Source organism: Felis catus, chromosome F1 (genome assembly GCF_018350175.1).
Source record: "Felis catus isolate Fca126 chromosome F1, F.catus_Fca126_mat1.0, whole genome shotgun sequence".
Lineage (NCBI taxonomy): Eukaryota > Metazoa > Chordata > Mammalia > Carnivora > Felidae > Felis > Felis catus.
The window spans coordinates 32516703-32535709 of NC_058384.1; the positions used below are offsets into that span (position 1 = coordinate 32516703).

The 19007-nt window shown below is 41.8% G+C and overlaps 1 protein-coding gene across 18 annotated transcripts in view; it reads right to left on the minus strand.

Moving 5' to 3' along the window:
- Positions 1-19007, minus strand: part of HHAT (hedgehog acyltransferase) — a 318442-nt gene that overhangs the window by 238045 nt on the left and 61390 nt on the right. For all 18 annotated transcript variants that reach the window (XM_023247996.2, XM_045049167.1, XM_045049166.1 and 15 more), the window contains 2 exons: positions 15458-15571; positions 1191-1385 (listed from right to left, as the gene is read on the minus strand). In XM_023247996.2, the coding sequence (XP_023103764.2) occupies positions 1191-1385; positions 15458-15571 (309 nt within the window). The remainder of the gene's footprint in view (positions 1-1190; positions 1386-15457; positions 15572-19007) is intronic.

Sequence of the window (19007 nt, forward strand, 5' to 3'; positions counted from 1 at the left end):
CTGCTCATTTCTTTCCTTTGGGCAGTATTTTTCAAACCTCTAGTCTGCATAATAAATGGAATGTTTAGTCACTACCAACATCCATAACTGATGCTAACTATCGCCACACAAATGATAATTACGATTGGAGTCTGTTTTGTACATTTGCCAGGTCCCCAAAAAGTTAGGTGTGAATTATTTTTATTGCAGACCTATTTTTAGACCCATGTATTTAAATGATCACCTAGTTAATCATTGTGGGAAGTCTCTTTTGTTAAGATGGAGACACTACCCTACTTTCTCTCACAAGTCCAGGTTTTGACATATGTGCTTAAAGTGTTAGCCCCAATCCGTTGGTGAGAAAAATTAAAATAGAGTAACAGGAAATACCACTGAATTTTCAAAATGCTACAGTTTTTACAAAATCACTCAACATATATCATGTTATCAGAGGCTCAGAGAAACTCCACATGGAAGACAGAGCACATACTACTTCCATTTTCAAAATGATGAAATTGAGACTCGGGTTAAATGACTGCCTCCAGTTTCAAGAGTAGGAAACACAGCTACTAGAAGAGACACGGAACCAAGTCATCCACTGGCTCATCTTTCCTGCAACTGTGCCAACCCACAGTGCGTAAGTGCTATCACCTAAGCCAATGGATGAATGATCATGTGAACAAGAGTAAGGATACCACGATACCACAAGACTTTCAGTGCCACAATGACTAAAGAAAGAATATCAAAACTTCCCAAGATTCTCTGTGCAAGGAAAATACCTTCCTTATCTGTTGCAGGGACTATCATGGGTACTGCATGAGATGAGGCATGTGAAAGTTCCCCATAAATTGTAGAGCACTCTACAGATGATTTTTTTGTTAAATGCAGAGAAGACTATTGCTTTCTTTTCCTGTTGCTCCTTACCCTCTGTTCCTATGACATCTGGCACCATCCATGCCTACCCACACTGGAAAAAGAGGTAGAAGGTCAGCCCTGGGCAACCTTAGAGGGCTAAGACAGGGTCAGACACAAAAGACAAGATTCCAGAAGGCAACACACCCGGATTCACATGCATCAACCCCATATGGTCACTAGGGGGACCCCCACCATGAGTCTTCAATTGACTCTTGGCTGAAAACAAAGGCATCTACCCAATGGGAGCACTTCTAAAGGGGCCTTCTCCTTCTCCAGGGTAAAACAGAGACACTTACCTTAACTTCCTCCACATCTTGCAGCCTCAGTGTGGTGAGCAGGAAGAGAGAACAGAGCCATGACAGGAGCTGCGACTGGAACTGGGCCACGCAGAAGGAGATGAGGGTGTGGAGAAAAATTATGGCCGTGCCTTGGGCCCCCAGAACACACCAGGAGGCCCACATTCCGTAAGCCCCCAGGATCCAGGGTCTGTGCTGCAGACAGGGAGGGACACAGTGAGAGACACACAGAGCGAGAGGGCAGAGAGGAAAAGAGAAAAGAGTGAGTGAATGGGTATTGCTATTAAAGGTTCTACATAGAAGCATAATGCTTACTGATCCATTAACCAAACTATTCTCACTGCCCTGGGGATTTAGTGAAACCCAAACAGGTTTCAGAAGGACCTTCCACATTAGCCCTAGAGTGACGGCTGCCTACCCTAGAACTCCACCAGATCCACCCAGAAGGAGCCACTTTCCTGCCTTCAGCCAAAGCCACCCAGACCACTGGATCCTACAACAAGATATTGAGCTGACTTTTCAAAAGACACTATGGAAGCCAGAAGCCCGTTGGGAAAACCACCATCCCGGAACCCTGCGTACACCATCCTGCAAACGTGAAGGTAAAAGAAAGTATTTGTACACATTTCTCAGGTGTTTCATTGAGACAGTTGAGCCAACCAAACCACAAACGGCTTTCTAAGGTCCAAACCAGATTTCTACAGTGAAATATCTCAGTGTATTTTTACTAACGTATTGTTTACTGTTTACAGAAAAAGTATATCTTACCTGCTTTATACAATATTGAGACCTTTGTATAGTCAATCTGATTGGCATGTTCATTCGCATTTTAGGAGAATCAGAATGTCGTTCTATCCAATTATAAAGTTTTATAATTACTGACAGTAAATAACTAAATGAATATGCCTTTGCTTTTATGACATATTCTTGGTCATATCTGGCTGATAAATCCTTACCTAAAACCACAATACTGTTTTAACATTGTTAGAGAGGCAACATATTATAGGGGTTTAATTACTCAAGCTTTGAAGTCCAACTGCCCAAATAAATCCTGATATCCCCATTAACTACCTGTGTGACCCCAGGCAAGTGACTTCATCTCTCCATGCCTCAGTTTTTTCATATGTACAATTAGGATAAGGGCATGTACTTCATGAGGATTAACTTAATGCATGTAAAACGCTTTCCACAGTGTCTGCATACATAGTAAGAACATGACCAATACTAGTTGTCTAGTCCTAGAGGGAAATACAATGGGTCTTTCTGGTGTACATTTAAAAATATGGTTTCCAGGAATACACCACATTGAAAAGTTGGGAATGCTTGAAATAGGTCTCCTTGTGAAAACAAGGAGAATTCTTTAAAACAAAGACAGATGTGGACCACAAACTGTAAGTCTCATCCTTACATGCTAACTCTTCCAAAATACTGCCAAAGTACCATCCCTTCCCAAACCTATGCTCCAGCCCAAGAGAGAACATTTTGAATGAGCAACTAGGTCAGCCACTTTTAAGTTCCAAGAAAATCAGAGAAAACTGCAGTTCAGTTTTACTATTTTTCCATCCTACTGCCCACAGAAAACAGCTACATAAATTTGCTTCAGATTTTCCCCCAAATACTCACCTTTGGGCAGAGTCCATTTATAAGAAACAAGGTCGCCAAAGACCATTTTAGGAAGTAGTTTTAGCAAATGAGAAAAAAAAAAAAGGTTTTTCCAACATAATCCACAGCATTTACCACCAGGAATCCTTTTCCACGCACACATGGCAACATACATACACACAGCTACACTTTTATTAAGCGTTATTTGACCCATTTGGAAGAAGCCTGTTTGTTTGGCTTTCATTTGGGAACTTAACCAAAGACTAAGGGGCTTCAATTTGGAAAAAGCTGAAGGAGATTCTCTGGTGAATTTAACGGTGCCCACCAAAGCTACCGTACAGGCCCACATGTTTGTCCCCAATTCTCATCCCCCCACTGTCTTCCTCTTGCCATCTAGGACAGGAAGACCACATTTAATACCATTCTAAGGAAGCACAGAAAACACTCTCACGTTGCCTTCATGTTCTCCACTAGCCCTCATATTATCTACTCATTCTCCCCAGTGGGTCGAGGGATCCATGGCAGACAGGTGATGTAAAGAAAAAGATAAAAATAATAGTTACTTTTTTAAAACTTATATAAATTAGGGGGTACCTGGGTGGCTCAGTCAGTTGGGCATCCAACTTTAAATTTTTTTTTAATGTTTATTCTTATTTTTGAGAAAGAGAGAGAGAGACAGAGAGAACACAATCAGGACAGGGGCAGAGAGAGAGGGAAACACAGAATCTGGAGCAGGCTCCAGGCTCTGAGCTGTCAGAACAGAGCCTGACACAGGGCTCAAACTCACAAACTGTGAGATCATGACCTGGGATGAAGTCGGACACTTAACCAACTGAGCCACCCAGGCACCCCAGTTAAGGATCCAACTCTTGATTTTGGCTCAGGTCATGATCCCAGGGTTGTGGCAGCTGGAGAGGGGCTAGAAATGGAAGAGTGACCCTGCCCACCCATACAAGCTGCATCTGGATGGCCTGAGGAAGGGGTCTTTCCCCAAGTGCTTCAAAGACCATTTTCATATGCAAAGGCCTAGGGAGGCCTGTTTCACCGATATCTACTCCAAAAGTGCTTCTGTATTTATCAAACTTTTGTCTACCTCTTTAGTGAAAATGCTTAAGTAGCAGGTATTAAGCTTCTGACACCAAATATGCTGGGAACTACCTAACTTTTCAAAAATCAAAAATAAAATGGGTTATGTTTTATTCAAAAACAAGATTTCTCATTCCTCGCCAGAAGGACTTTAAGACTTTTTCCCCCAAGCTTTCGGGGCAACCTGGACAGACACACGGTTTTGATCACACACATAATCTATGTCAAGCTCAAGTTTTAAAAAATCCACCTAAGAGTCAACAAAATCCCAGTTTGTTTAAATTAAGTGATGATTATGACTGGAAATTATGGGCCACTTGAGAAGAAGGCACAAAGAATCATTTTGATCAAGTAAAGTACACAAAACATGAGCTTAATTTAAAGCTGGGCTGTGATGTTTCTAATTTAGAAATTTAAATTCTAATTCTATACAATGCTTTTGAGATTTTTGAGATAGTTGTAGATTCACCTGCAGTTATAAGAAATAATACAAAGAGATCCCCCCTCCTACACTTCACCCAGTTTTTCCCAATGGTAATATTTTGCAAAACCATACCATATCCAGCAAGGATATTGACATTGCTACAATTCACCAAATTTATCCAGGTTTCCCCAGTTTTGCTTGTACACCTTTGTATGTGTGTGTGTTTAGTTCCATATAATTTTATCACAGGTATAGGTTCAGTCTCCACCACAGGAAAGACATGTAACAACTTATCTTTACAGATGGAGGTAAATAGTTCTATCACCATAAGGATCTCTTGTGTTGCCCTTTTGCAACTACCTCCTTCCCACTCTCTTTATCCCACATCCTTAACCCCTGGAAACCACCACCATCTTCCCCATTTCTAAAATTTTACTTGAAGAATTGTATGCAACCTTTGGGATTGGCTTTTTTCACTCAGTGTAATTCCCTGGAGACTCATCAAGTTGCTGAGGGTATTTAAAGTTTGCTCCTTTTTACTGCTGTGTAGTATTCCATGTTATGGATGTCTCACCACTTATTTAACCATTCACCTGTAAAAGAACATCTGGGATTCCAGTTTTTTGTTATTCTGAACAAAAGTGATATAAACATATGTGTACAGTTTTTTGTGTAAAAATAAGTTTTTATTTCTCTGGGATAAATGCCCAAGAGTGCATTGTTTGGGTTGCATGGTAGTTGCACGTTTAGTTCTACAAGAATCTGCTAAACAGCATTTCCACCAGGAAGGTATGAGTGCTCCATTTTATTCCCGTCCTCACCAGCATCTGGCACTGTCACTATGTTTCATCTGAGCCAGTCTGCCAAGTGTGCAGTGGTATCTCACTGTGGCTTTAATTTGCATTCACAAATCTCTTTCAAAAAGCATCAAAGTGTGAGCAACCTGAAGCTCGAGAGTAAGACAGGCTGGGCAAACTTTGTTGAGACATAGGACTTTCCTGACCCCCTTCACTCGCCTTATTCCAGGCTCTTCAGTTTCTAACAGAAGATGAAAAGGCAGGTGAGGGAAGAGAAGAAACTTTTAAAAGTCTAGCAAACAATCAGAAAGAAACTACATTTCTGTGACAGTTGACAAAACGGCAAACTGAGAATGCAGTAGCCTTCCTCATGGGACACAGTGCTTCCCGCCCCAGACTGAAGTAGGTCGGCCACCTGCCCTCTGCTCCCACTGCTCCCTGTGTCTATGCTGAACTGCTTCTCAAGACGGCCCATTACGGACTCTCTGCTTGATAGTCCCCCTTCACAGGCTAATATCCTGCCTTGTTCAAATTACAGTAATATAAGCCCAGAATCTAACATGGTGCCTAGCATATAGCAAGCACTCCATAAATGCGGGATAAATGAACGAATGGTGGAACAGTTGGGTGGGTACATGGGTAGATGTGGTCGATGGATATGCTTCCCCAAGTCTTTGGACTTAACCTAGTAGTTATGACTAACAAGTAACAAGAAGTTAGCACCAAAATTTGGGGCTGTTTAGTCCACTAACATGAAAATCTGCTGTTTTCCAAGGTCCCTACTTATACCGCTTAACCCCTTATAAACAAAGGCTGCTTTGCCAGTGCAGATGGAACGGAGGGAGTCACCTGACATCTCCCTGCCTACTGCCTGTTTTCCATCACAGGGGTCTCTTACAACTCTACCTGTGCTGGGGGAAATCTCAAATAGTTTACAACCGATAGGGCACAGGCACCAAGCTATGAAAGCAGACATCTGTGATAGAATCTGTTGCCCATCACCCCACCCACTGCGGGGGGGGGGGGGGTGGTTCAGAGAGACTAACCCTAAACTGGTGTGTTTCCAAGGCTGAAACCACCACCACCCCTGAGGAAAAACTATGTACTCACCCTCCTTTTCTTCAAATCTTCTTCACTGGGAGTCAAGACCCAGCCACAAGAAGAGCTGGCTGGCAATGCCCCCTCTTACAACATCCTTACCTTTCCCCCACTTCAGCTTGTTCTGTGCTGCAGGCACCGAATGATAAAAGGGTGTGCCTGCGTGGTTCCCTCATTAGCTTAGCTCCATCGGGAAGAGCAAAAGGGTAAAGCCTTGGTGAGGACAACTGTTGGCAACTACACCAGATTTTGCTGTCTATGAATTCTTTTTGTACATCTGCCCAGAAACCACTCAGTGGGGGCAATTGTTTGAGAAATAAGTAAAGTCAATCAATAATCCTTATGTATGCCATAATTTATTACATACTACATCATCAATTGCAGCTGCTACTAAAAAATATAGTTATATATTTTGGGGAGGGATATATATATACATGTGTATATGTATGTGTATACACACACATATGTATGTACACACATACATATATATACACATACACACATACGCGCGCACGCGCACACACACACACACCTATCCCCAAACAAAGAGGGAAAACCCAAAACCATCCCAGAGTCCCAACAACCACATTCTAGCTGCTTCTCCTGGGAGCAAAGGCCAGTGGGCCCAAACAAAGCCAATTCCATCCCTCCTTAGATACGCACTGATAGAGGAAGAAGAGTCTGTTTAGCACAAGAGATTCCTATTAGGTGTGTGGTTTCAATAAAATGCTGGCAGAGAACACTGTTGACCACAGCCTTCCAGAGGTTAGTTTCCTCACTTCAGCCAATGCCACGGAACCACGCTTTTCAGTCCTGTGGCTGATGAGCTCAGCTGGTCAGGGCCCGGTGCTAATGATGTGGGTTCTGCCAGTCAGAGGTACCGTGAAAACGTCGCTCTGTGGTTAGCAACAGCAGCCACCCTCAGCCCCCACACCACGCCAGCCTTCTCAAAAGGTTCACACAGGGATATTTTTAGCTCTGAGGGCAGAGAACACAATGTCTCAGGTGGTAGCAAGGCCACAGGGGTGTTCAGGAAAGGAGGCAACTGTCTGACCCACCCAACACACAATCCAATCATAACAAACCCACAGCCAAAGCTCAGAGCCATTACTCAGCCTCCCCTCCCAGGGTACCGGCCCTTGGTCCAGTCTCGCCAAAACCCAGAGAGAAAGCCCTGCCCAGAGAAAAGGCATTTAATCTTGTCCAAGGAGCTCAGTGGAAAGTTTTAGGACTTGTCCTGGAGAAGAGAAGAGAAGGGAAGAGAAGGGAAGAGAAGAGAAAAAAGGAAATCACACTGTTGAACCTCATCTGCCTCTCTCTGGGAGGAGCTGGGCCACCAAAGGAAGAGATGAGATGCGATAGTAGTTGGAGATGGGAAGCATCCTTGAGGGCTTAGAGGTTGGGCCAGGGAGAACTGCAGACATACTAACATGCCATCTGTGCAGGTGCTGTCTGTCCATAGCTCATGGCGCCTCTGGAAACGGGGGAATAAAGACAAGTATAGCCCAAATCTTCCACCGTAAGTCCCCAAAACATCGACCATCTGGAACACTTGGTCCAGGTGGTGAAAGCACGAAGCTAATGGGGCCAAAGCTGTGGTTCGTACTTACACATCAGGGCCAAGCAGACTCAGACAAAGAGAGCACTGTGCCCCAGCCACAAGCAGAACCCTGCCCACTGGCTGTCGCACAAAGCAAGCCTGTGGTTGAGAGGAGGGGATGGGAGAGACACACACACAGATGACTCAGTGCACACTTGGCAAGGAACACCGCCTCCTGACTTTGCATATGATGTGCTCTGCGGATGTAAAGTCCACCTGTCCCCCTGGGCCTGGTAATGAAATGCCAGAAGCCAAAAGAAGCAAACCCTTCCACTTCCTTCAAACTGCAGCTCATGAGCACCTCCTGGGAGGTCTTCCCTCACACCTCCAGGCACAGGTGCCCACTCCTCCTCCCAGGATCCCAACCCACCAGTACATCAGGTCCACAATCAAGATCAGTGTTTGGTCCCCTCTTGTTCTCACCCAACTTCCCAGGGGGAAGGGCTGTGGTTCTCAATCCTTTCCCCCAACAACCCAAGCTTGAAAGAGGGTCAGAGACAGCAATAGCACTGCTAGGAATTTATCCAAGGGATACAGGAGTACTGATGCATAGGGGCACTTGTACCCCAATGTTTATAGCAGCACTCTCAACAATAGCCAAATTATGGAAAGAGCCTAAATGTCCATCAACTGATGAATGGATAAAGAAATTGTGGTTTATATACACAATGGAATACTACGTGGCAATGAGAAAAAATGAAATATGGCCTTTTGTAGCAACGTGGATGGAACTGGAGAGTGTGATGCTAAGTGAAATAAGCCATACAGAGAAAGACAGATACCATATGGTTTCACTCTTATGTGGATCCTGAGAAACTTAACAGAAACCCATGGGGGAGGGGAAGGAAAAAAAAAAAAAAAGAGGTTAGAGTGGGAGAGAGCCAAAGCATAAGAGACTGTTAAAAACTGAGAACAAACTGAGGGTTGATGGGGGGTGGGAGGGAGGGGGGGTGGGTGATGGGTATTGAGGAGGGCACCTTTTGGGATGAGCACTGGGTGTTGTATGGAAACCAATTTGACAATAAATTTCATATATTAAAAAAAAATAATAACAAAAAAATAAAAATAAATAAAAAAAAGAGGGTCAGAGAAAGACATCCATGGGCAGAGTATAGGTATGGCTGAATAGGCAGCCTCTGCCCTCAGGGGCTTTAGAATCTCAAGACAGTTGCTTCCTCCCTTGAACACCCTAGAGGTGACTGCTCCCGGGAGCACACACAGACCAGTCACAGCACACAGCCAATACCAGCAGACCACAGCAGCAGCCACCACGTACTTGGCTTTTATCTTACACACGCATAACCTTGAAAAACATCAGACCCTCACCACCACCCCAAGAAGCAAGCAGCACCATCCCTATTGCACAAATGAACAGGCTCAAAGTTATCGACTAACTCACTTAACACGTGTGGCTTGAAAGCAGCAAAGCTGGGATTTGCCCAAGTCCTTCCCACAACTACTCTGAAAACTGCCTAAGATAAAAAGAGTCTCAACTCAAAGTAACAAGCAAATTCAACGGAAGAACATCTATATCCTAACCTAGGTAGATTTCTGATGGTGGTCCATGCAAATGGGAGCTAAAAATGGAGGGAGTCTGGAAAGAGGGAGGAGCATCCAGCCAAGAGCATTCCTAAAGTTAATCTACATCTCAAATTCTCCAAGGGGCTAGATCTCCTGGGGGGGAGTTGGTTCTTGAAGACAAGAAAACATCACTCTTTAGGCACAAAGCACAGGCATGCATATAGTACATAAAACGGACAGTGTATCTGTGGTATTAAAATTTCACAGTAAGAAAGTCACAATCGGGAAAAGTTTTATGTAAAAAGACTCTGGAGGAACAGGGGTAGTGACAATGAAAAAAAGCTACAGAAAACACTGATCTGTAGAAAGCAAACAAGAAATAGCAAGAGTAAGAGTGAGAGGCAAAGGAGACCAATCCGACATGGCCACGTCAGTCTCCGTGCATATGAAAGAGTCACAGGGAGGGCAGGAGATGAAACACTCAGTGTGCCCAAGGCACCCTCAGCTCTCCTTCTGCCCCACTTCACTCTTCCACATGTCCAGTTACAGTATATTAAAAATCAAACACAGAGAAAGGAACGTTTATAAGATTTGTAAGGTATAAAGAATAATGAAATAGCACTGGCATACCCACCATCAGCTTAAGATAAGACAAGGCTACATCAGTGCTTTAGAGGGTCCTGGGCATATATCAATTATACCTCAATTAAAACAAGTCATAAACTGTCAAAGGGGAAAAAAGGGGTGGGCCTGCATTCCCCCCAATTCTATCCACTTCCCACCCCAACCAGACATAACCACTATCCCGAATTTTAACAGTAATCTCATCTTTGTAAGCATATATGTGAATGTATCATTTAGTTTTGCATAATTCTGAGCTTTATAAACATGGGATCTTATCTGATGGATTCCTCTGCAACTAGCCTTATTACTAGCTCAATGTTGTGATCCAAAAATTCATCCATGTTGACAATTCTAGCTATGATTCAGTCCTTTCCATGGAATACGTTCACTATAATTCCTCCATTTCCCCATAACGGACACCTGGATTCCTTCTGGTTCTTCATTACAAACATCAATCACTGCAATTAATGGCCTGACTTGCCCTCTGACTGGCAAAAAGAGTTTCTCCAGAGACTATGTCAGAAGTAGCACTAGTAGCCTTGGGCTATGCATCTCTTTGAAGTAATATATTACAAAGAAGCTGGACCAATACATATGCACAACCTTTCTGTATGAGTTCAGGTAGCTGTTATTTGATACAATCAGGATTTTTGTTTTGTCTTTGCTATGCTGGAAAGTAGGAAATGATACAGTTTTAAGATGTATCTGTTTGATTACTAAAAAAAGTTGAACAGGTGTTCTAAGTTTACTGGTCATTTATGCTTCCTCTTCTGCAAATTCCTTTTCACATTTGTGCCATTTTTTTCTATTGGGTGATTTGTCTTTTTCTTAGGAAATTTCTTTATATATTCCAAATACTAATCCTCTGTCAGGTTGCAAACAACTCTATTAGTGACTTGCCTTTCACTTTCTTCGTTGTGTCTTTGGCTACATCCAAAGATGTACACTAATTATACACTGATGATTACACATAATTATACATTGAGAAGTTCTTATTTTAATGCAGTTAAGCTTATCAATTGTTTTCCTTTACAATTTTGTATTTTTTGGGTCTTAAGAAATCTTTCTCAACCCTAATATCAACAGATAGTCTAGATCACACTTTGTAAAAGTTATATGCTTTTTTCTTTTTAAATCCTTAATCTACCTTGAAAAGGATTATGTGTCGTATGAGTTAAGTGTTCATTTCTTTTTAATATAGCTAAACAATTAGATCAGCACTGCTTACTGAACAGTTCATCTTTTCTAATAATCTTTTTTTAAATTTTTTTTTAAACATTTATTTACTTTTGAGAGACAGAGCACAAGTGGGGGAAGGGTAGAGAGAGAGGGAGACACAGAATCCAAAGCAGGCTCCAGATTCTGGGCTGTCAGCACAGAGCCCTACACGGGGCTCAAACCCACAAACCGTGAGATCATGACCTGAGCTAAAGTCAGACGCTTAACCAACTGACCCACCCAGGCACCCCTGAACAGTTCATCTTTTCCACATAGATATGAAATGCCAATTCTGTCATAAATCAAGTTTCCATCTATGCATAGGTATTTTCTAAACTCTATTCTGTTCCATTGGTCTATTTGTCTATCCTGGTACCAATACAACAATGTCCTAATTATTATATCTTTGTAAGTCATACTTTCTGGTAAGGCATATCCTTTGATTTTGGTACCAATCTTATACTATCTTCATTAAATATACATTTCCTCCTTTTCTCTTTTCTGAAAAAGCCTGGTTAAGATTTAAGTCATTTGTGTCTGGATGTTTGGCAGAATTGGTTTATTACTAGTGTTTTTTTATTTTTTTTTAATTTTTTTTATTTTTGACTGAGACAGAGCATGAGTGGGGGAGGGGCAGAGAGAGAGGGAGACACAGAATCTGAAGCAGGCTCCAGGCTCTGAGCTATCAGCACAGAGCCCGACGTGGGGCTCAAACTCACAGACTATGAGATCATGACCTGAGCCAAAGTTGGACGCTTAACCAACTGAGCCACCCAGGCGCCCTGATTACTAGTATTTTCTTAAATAGATTTGACTAGTGATTAAATTTCTTTTCATGGTTTTAGTAACTATTTGGTCTATTTCTTCATGAGTCAGTTTTGGTAAGTTATATTTCCAGCAATTTGTCTGCTTTGCCAAAGTTTTCAAGATTTTTGGTGTAAAGTTGTGCAAAATATATATCCTCTTACCCTATTTTTTCATCAGCTTTTCCATACTTAATATCGGTTATTTGTGCACTTTCTTTTTCCTTGACCAATCTTACCATTAATTTCTACTTTTATTTTTGTTGTTTTCTTCCTTCCTTTTTTCTGTTCTTTAACTTCTTAAACTGTATGTACTTTGCTCATTATTTTTCAGCCTTTCTTCTTAATAGGAATGTGTAGGATTATGGTTTCCAATTAAATACCATGCTAGCCACACCCTACAAGTTTTGATACATGTAGCATTTTTCATTTATTTCTAACTATTTTCTAACTTATAGTATGATGATCTCTTTTTGACCTACAAGTTATTTAAAAGTATGTTTTCTTTAATTTCTAAATGAGTTAGAGTTTTTAGGTCATCTCGTGTTACCAGTTTCCAAACTTAATTGCACTGGGATTAAAGAGAGTAACCTATATAGAACAGATACTTTGACATTTTGTTGAAAATACTTTGAAATGTGTTGAAATGTATGGTCTATATGTCATTAAATTTTATAAATATTCTGTGAATTCTCCAGTTGTTAGATATAATAATTTACATATATTTCTTATATCAAGCTCATTAATTATATTTTCCTTGTTTTTCTAAATGATATATTAGTCATGAAATTATGTTAAAACCTCTCCCTATAATCAAATTTTTTAAGGCTTTTTTTTTTGGGGGGGGGGTGGGGGAGGACAGCAAGACCCAAGCAGGCTCTGTGCTGTCATCAAGGAGCCCGACATGAACTCAGGAACCATGAGATCATGAACTGAGCCAAAATCAAGAGCTGGACACTTAACTGACTGAGCCACCCAAGTGCCCCATAAACTTTTCTATCTTTATGGTACTGATCAACTTTTGCTTTACATCTCTTAAAGCAGACAAAATTAGAATTGTAACACCCTCCTAATGGAATTAACTCTGTATCATTAAACAATAATCCTCTGTCACTAATAATGCTCTTTGCCGGTTATTAATAAAACCACACCAGTATATGGGTGGACAGGGGAGTCTTAGGTTTGCTTGGAATGTCTTTTCCCATCCGTTTACCTACCAAACTTTCCATGTCCTTCCATTTTAAGTACATCTTGCTAAGAAGCACATCTCAGGACTCTATTTCTTTATTTTCCCTTACTTCTGTTTTTCTTTTTTAAGTGTATTTATTTTGAGGGAGGGGGAGGGGGAGAGGACACAAGCGGGGTAGGGACAGAGAGAAAGAGAGACAGAATCCCAAGCAGGCTCCGAGCCATCAGCACAGAACTGGATGCAGGGCTCGAACTCACAAACTGTGAGATCATGACCTGAACAGAGATCAAGACCCAGACGGACGCTTAACCAACTGAGCCATTATTTGTTTTTCTTTTATCCAGTCCGACAACCTTTTTCTGGGGGGTATGGGTGGGGACTGGGTCCATTTATATTGATTGTGACTACTGATCTATTTATCTGCCATTTCTTTTGTGCTTTCTCTTTGTCCTGTTTTCTCCATGTTACACCCTTACTTCTTAATGACATTTATGACAAATGAAGCTCCTCGTTTTTAAGGGGGTTAATAATAATGCTCTCTTACCACCCCTACCTTACACAAAATGACGAATTAAAATCCTGCCGTGAAAAGCTCTCCTAAAGTTATAAACCTAATCAGTGAGAAAGCCAAAGACCCGACACATCATCGTCATCTCGTACTCTTCTGCTGCACTGCAGTTCACCCACAACCATGGCAGCAGTAGCAAGAGTGGACACATCTCACAGATCGTCCTCGACATCCTTCGTCTTTCCCTCACACAAGTAACAGTGACAGGTAGTAAGCTATTCATTTCACAGATGGGAAAACTGAGACCTGGGGCAATAAGTCATCTGTCTGTGGGCAGAGAAATTTTAGTTAGACACAAAAATGTTAAATCTCTAGAAAACTTGAAGTCTTAAAAAAAAAAAAAAAAAAAGACCAAACAAATTTGTGGAAGAAAAGAAACCCATTAATGAGGGCTTAGGTACCTAAAATCGCTACTAGCTTAGGGACACCCAAAAAATTATTATTTACTATTGGGTCTGCTCAGAAAGCTCTATGAAATGTTTCAATGTATGAAGATCTGGCAGGATATAACAGTGAAGTTTTTGCCATTTCAGAAGATGGGAACCACTTGGGTACAAAAAAGTAATCGGTATCACATTTAAAACAAAGTTAACGTGTCGTTGAAATTTCCTATCTTCCAGGATGAGACACGATCCTAAAAAGCACCGATTTTCAAGAAAGAGCTAAAAAATAGCCCACGTCCGGTACACGTTTGTAACCACACGACACCCTGTTTTCCTTAGCCTCACACTGTGGTCTGTCATGCCCAGAGGCTCCTGCTTCTTCTGTCTCTTCACCTCCGTGAACCTCTAAGAATCAAACGTTTCCTGTGGGCTGACTTCCAAGTCAGTTTTTGGTCGGGTCATCTTTACTGTGTAGATTTCCAAGCACAGACTCATTTTTTTTCACTTGGGGAATCTACGGAGTCAAGAAGCGTGTATCAGAAGACGCTGGACAAAAGCCTGGCCCCTCAGCGACAGAAAGATCCTCCAGGAAGCGTCTGAGATCCCTTGGGAGCTAAACCCATCAAGAGGCTTTCAATCCTCCCTCCTGTGAAAGCACTTCTCAAACATCCCCTTTGAAGTAGCCCTTGTTCTCCACTCCAAGCCAGGGCAAGAATAAAAAAATACTACTGGAATTCTGATCTACAACAGCTACCGTGGCATAAAGTATTCAACATTGAAATGATTCCCATTTAGTGATATCATTCACTACTTTCTCCTGAACTTATACATTGTCCTCAACAATCGGTGTTGTTTTTTTTTTTTTTTAAATGTTTATTTATTTTTGAGACAGAGAGAGACAGAGCATGAACAGGGGAGGGGCAGAGAGAGAGGGAGACACAGAATCTGAAACAGGCTCCAGGCTCTGAGCTGTCAGCACAGAGCCCGACGCGGGGCTCGAACTCACAGCCCATGAGATTATGACCTGAGCCAAAGTCGGAGGCTTAACCGACCAAGCCACCCAGGCGCCCCTAATCGATGTTTTTTCAATACGATCATTTGATCAGGTATGATCTTAGTTTTATTCTAAAACCTTCATATTCAATGGTTTTAAAAATAACCTGGAGGAAGCAAATGCAGGATAAGAATGTATGAGATCTTTACCATAAATGTCTTATTGATCATTAGCAATTCTTTCTCATCTTTTCCAGGCTCCCAAGGCCAATATCCACATCTCCTGATTCCCAGTTCAGGACTCTTTCCTCTCAAAAGGCAAAGAAGCAGGCATAAGAGGAAATGCTGCACATAATCCTACCTTCCTTGCAAGCACGCCGGCCACCTGAGACACAGCCATGTGGCCCAGCAGGAACCGCACCAGCTGCTGTTTTCCCCATTCCATCCAGAAGCTCCACTCAAAGTCATTTGGGTCCTAAAGAGAGCAAAACAGGAGATTATCCGAGGGATTTTGGTACATCTTAGGCAGAACACAAACTCCAGTTAATAAAACAACCGGAAAGAAGGACAAGAGTCCAAACTCCAAATGACATGCGCGCATTCCCAGCCCCAGCGCTGCCACAACACCACCAGCTTGTACCCTTCCCTCCAGCTTGGCTGGTCTCACTGCCCTTCTCCGAATCAGTGTCTTTTCAGAGCTGATCCCCCAGGACCCTCTGTGGAACAAAAACCATTATTATTCCCATTTCATAAAAGATGAAACAGAGGCTTAAAGAATTCAATTCATGTACCCAGTGTCACATAGATAATATCAGTTCATTGCTTGCACTATCTCAGGTTAGCCACACAAACAAGAGAAATGCAAATTGGCTGCTAATAAAATTGCTTAAGGTCAATTGTGTTAAGTCTTGCTGTCAATTTGGGCAGGAGAATGAAATTAACCAATTCTCCATAGGATAAGGATGAAAGAATGAAAGATATACTTCACTTCCCTTCAGGAAGCTCTGTGTCCAGGAACACCCTGTGTGTAGGTGTCCATTATCACCCCATGTCTAGACATGCACCAGGAACAGTATCTGCAGCTCCCTGGCAGAAGCAGGTGGAAACTTCTGGGTAAGACTAGACGTGTGAATAGCTGGGGACCAACATCCAAAAACCTTGGTTTGGCCTTGGGAGCCCTAGGGAGACCATGGCAGCTGATTCAAATATGGAGGGAACAAACAGTGATTGGCCATTCTAAAATGGGCAATGCACGCTTGGCCAATGAGCATCTCAATGATGAAGCGGGGATTTGAGATCCTCAGGATTTTCTAGCCCAACTGTGTGGGTGGGGAAGGAATCCCCGAGTGACTATTGATATGGAACAACTCACCAGTCTCTGCAAATGGAACTTTAATTGGATTTAGAGGAAAATACATGATTTTTTTTTATACCTAAGGATTGAAGAGTAATTTCATACCAGTTACACATTTAAAAATTCTTTTTCCAGAAGGTATAGCATAGATAAAATTTATCTTGATTCATATCAGACTATGAATACAAAGGTAGCAAACCTCGTAGCCAAGGTTATAAGCTTGTTTTGGTTTAGATCCCAGATCTACCCATATACTGTTTGTGATGACTCTGAGTGAGATACTTTATACCTTTCTGACCTATCTGCTCATGTGATAACAGTACTGATCTTCCAGGGGTTTGTGAAGTTTAAATGAGAACATATGCATACCGAAAGTTTAAAACAGTACCTGGCATGCTGCACTCAATAAAAACTGCTACTTGCCACCAACTGTTAGTCCCATGTACTTCTCATCCTATGTTAACCAGCAAGACTGTATCGTGCTTTACAATGTGCCACTTGTTTTTAAAAAAAGTTTTTCCATTTTCCAAATGAATACAGTATTGTACGTCATCAAATAAAACATGTTCCTCACATTCAAGATCCTGATCCATAGACAACCTGCTCGTAGAGCCCCCATCCCCATAAAAATTATGGGTCTCGTCCAATTCTTTCCATTCAGAGATGATGACAGGGTCCAAGATGTGCACGTGCCGCATGGCCAGGCAGCAGCAGAGAACTCAAACCTTTACCTTGGCTCTCAATCCCTGATCCAAAGTTCATTTCCTCATCTCAAAAATTTCAGATGAGTCAATTAAATGAATGAATGCAAACAAACTCAAAGGTCACGTGATGATGCCATGCTGGGAAAGTGCCGCTTTTGTAACAAGGATACAGGCAAAGAGACGCTAAAAGTCAAGGTTGAATTTTTTTAATTCCCCCCTCAAAAATATTCCAATATCCTACCTTTTTTATTATAAAGAGTGTTCTTAAACACTAAGAATAACACTTTAAATTCAGAACCCCAGGCTTACCAATGTTTCAAAGCTTCTCCAACTTTAACTTTCTAGGGGAAAAATGGTATCTCATAAAATGTAAGAAACCAAAAAGACCTTGATGTTCCAACGGAAGGCCCAGGCCTACTGAAAACCCTGTGCTAGTAAAACCCAATCAACAAAAGTTAGGGTCCTTCATCATTAATTCCTTTGCAGAAAATATCCATTTAAAGGAAATAAAAGCATTTCTCTCACGTCTATCCTTCTCCATTTAACATATTTACCTAAAGGAAATCATGTCTATACTAAGGAAATAATCGGACAGAAAAGTTGAGCCAATGAATGGAACAAGATGGCCAATAACTAGTGGTTGATGATTTGGGTAAGAAAAAATGTTGACTCACCTGCTTTTATAAGCAAAAACTTTACAGATACTGAGTTCAATCACACGTTTCAAGGCAAATGTTAAAGCCTCAAATTAAGAACAATTTTTTCATATTCTGTTCCTTCCTCCACTTCCTTTCTTGACCCTGCAGTTCTTAGTCAATTAAAACACTCTTCTTCAGGTCTCTAAGTGAGCCAGACATAAACTAGGGATCAATTCAAGTCAGACAGAACCAGGAAGGCTCCTCCACAGAGAAAGGGGACACTAAACTCCAAGGAACAGTAATCTACATCCAATCTTCTGGATCCGTGCTTCCCAAGCTTCAGTGTGCACACAAATCATCTACACATCTTGCTAACATGCAGATTCTGGCCCAGCATCTCACCTCTGGGATGGGGCCTGGGATTCTCTATTTCTAACAAGCTCCCAGGTGATGATATCTGCTGGCCCAGGGACCACATTTTGAGTAGCAAAGATCTACATCACTTATTATGCCTCCTTCCACCTGAATGGTCGTCACCCCAGAGGATCCTTAACAGTGTACCCCACCCCATACAATTCCCAGTCAGGGACACACTAAAGCTAATATTTGCCAACAGAACAACCATCATCCTGCTCACTGTCGGAAACTCTGAGCACCTTAATTCAACATGTTTTAAACTAAGTTAACATGCACAGTTACTCATTCTGATACTTTCAATCTGCAACCAGGCAAAACCGAGAAACCTAAAAGCACATGACAGTTCTAGGCATCTCTTAAATAGTGACTCCAACTTCCTGGTGAAACGGTCTTTCCTATTCTTCACAAAAGAAAGGGCCTGGGCCTGGTATTCTTAATTGCTTCTTTCCCCATCCAGAGAGCAGAGTCCTATCCTAGGCCCTGTGGGAAAACCTGTGTATTCCTCACCCTTGGGGAACTCACATCACCAACACTGACACCCCGCAATCAAGACACTGAAAATCCACTGTAAAACAAGAGAGGTCACAGTGATGTAATTCAAACACATACACTTGTATAAGTAAGACCTTTCCTTCTCATGTAAATCACTACCATTCTGGGTATGTGTTTTCTAACAACCTCACAACAACCCTTCAAAGTTTTTTGAATAGACAAATTATTTGCCCATAACGAGTAGAGGGGAGAGCTGGATTTCAAACACAGACCTATCTGTTACCAAAGACGAAGTCCTTTTCCAAG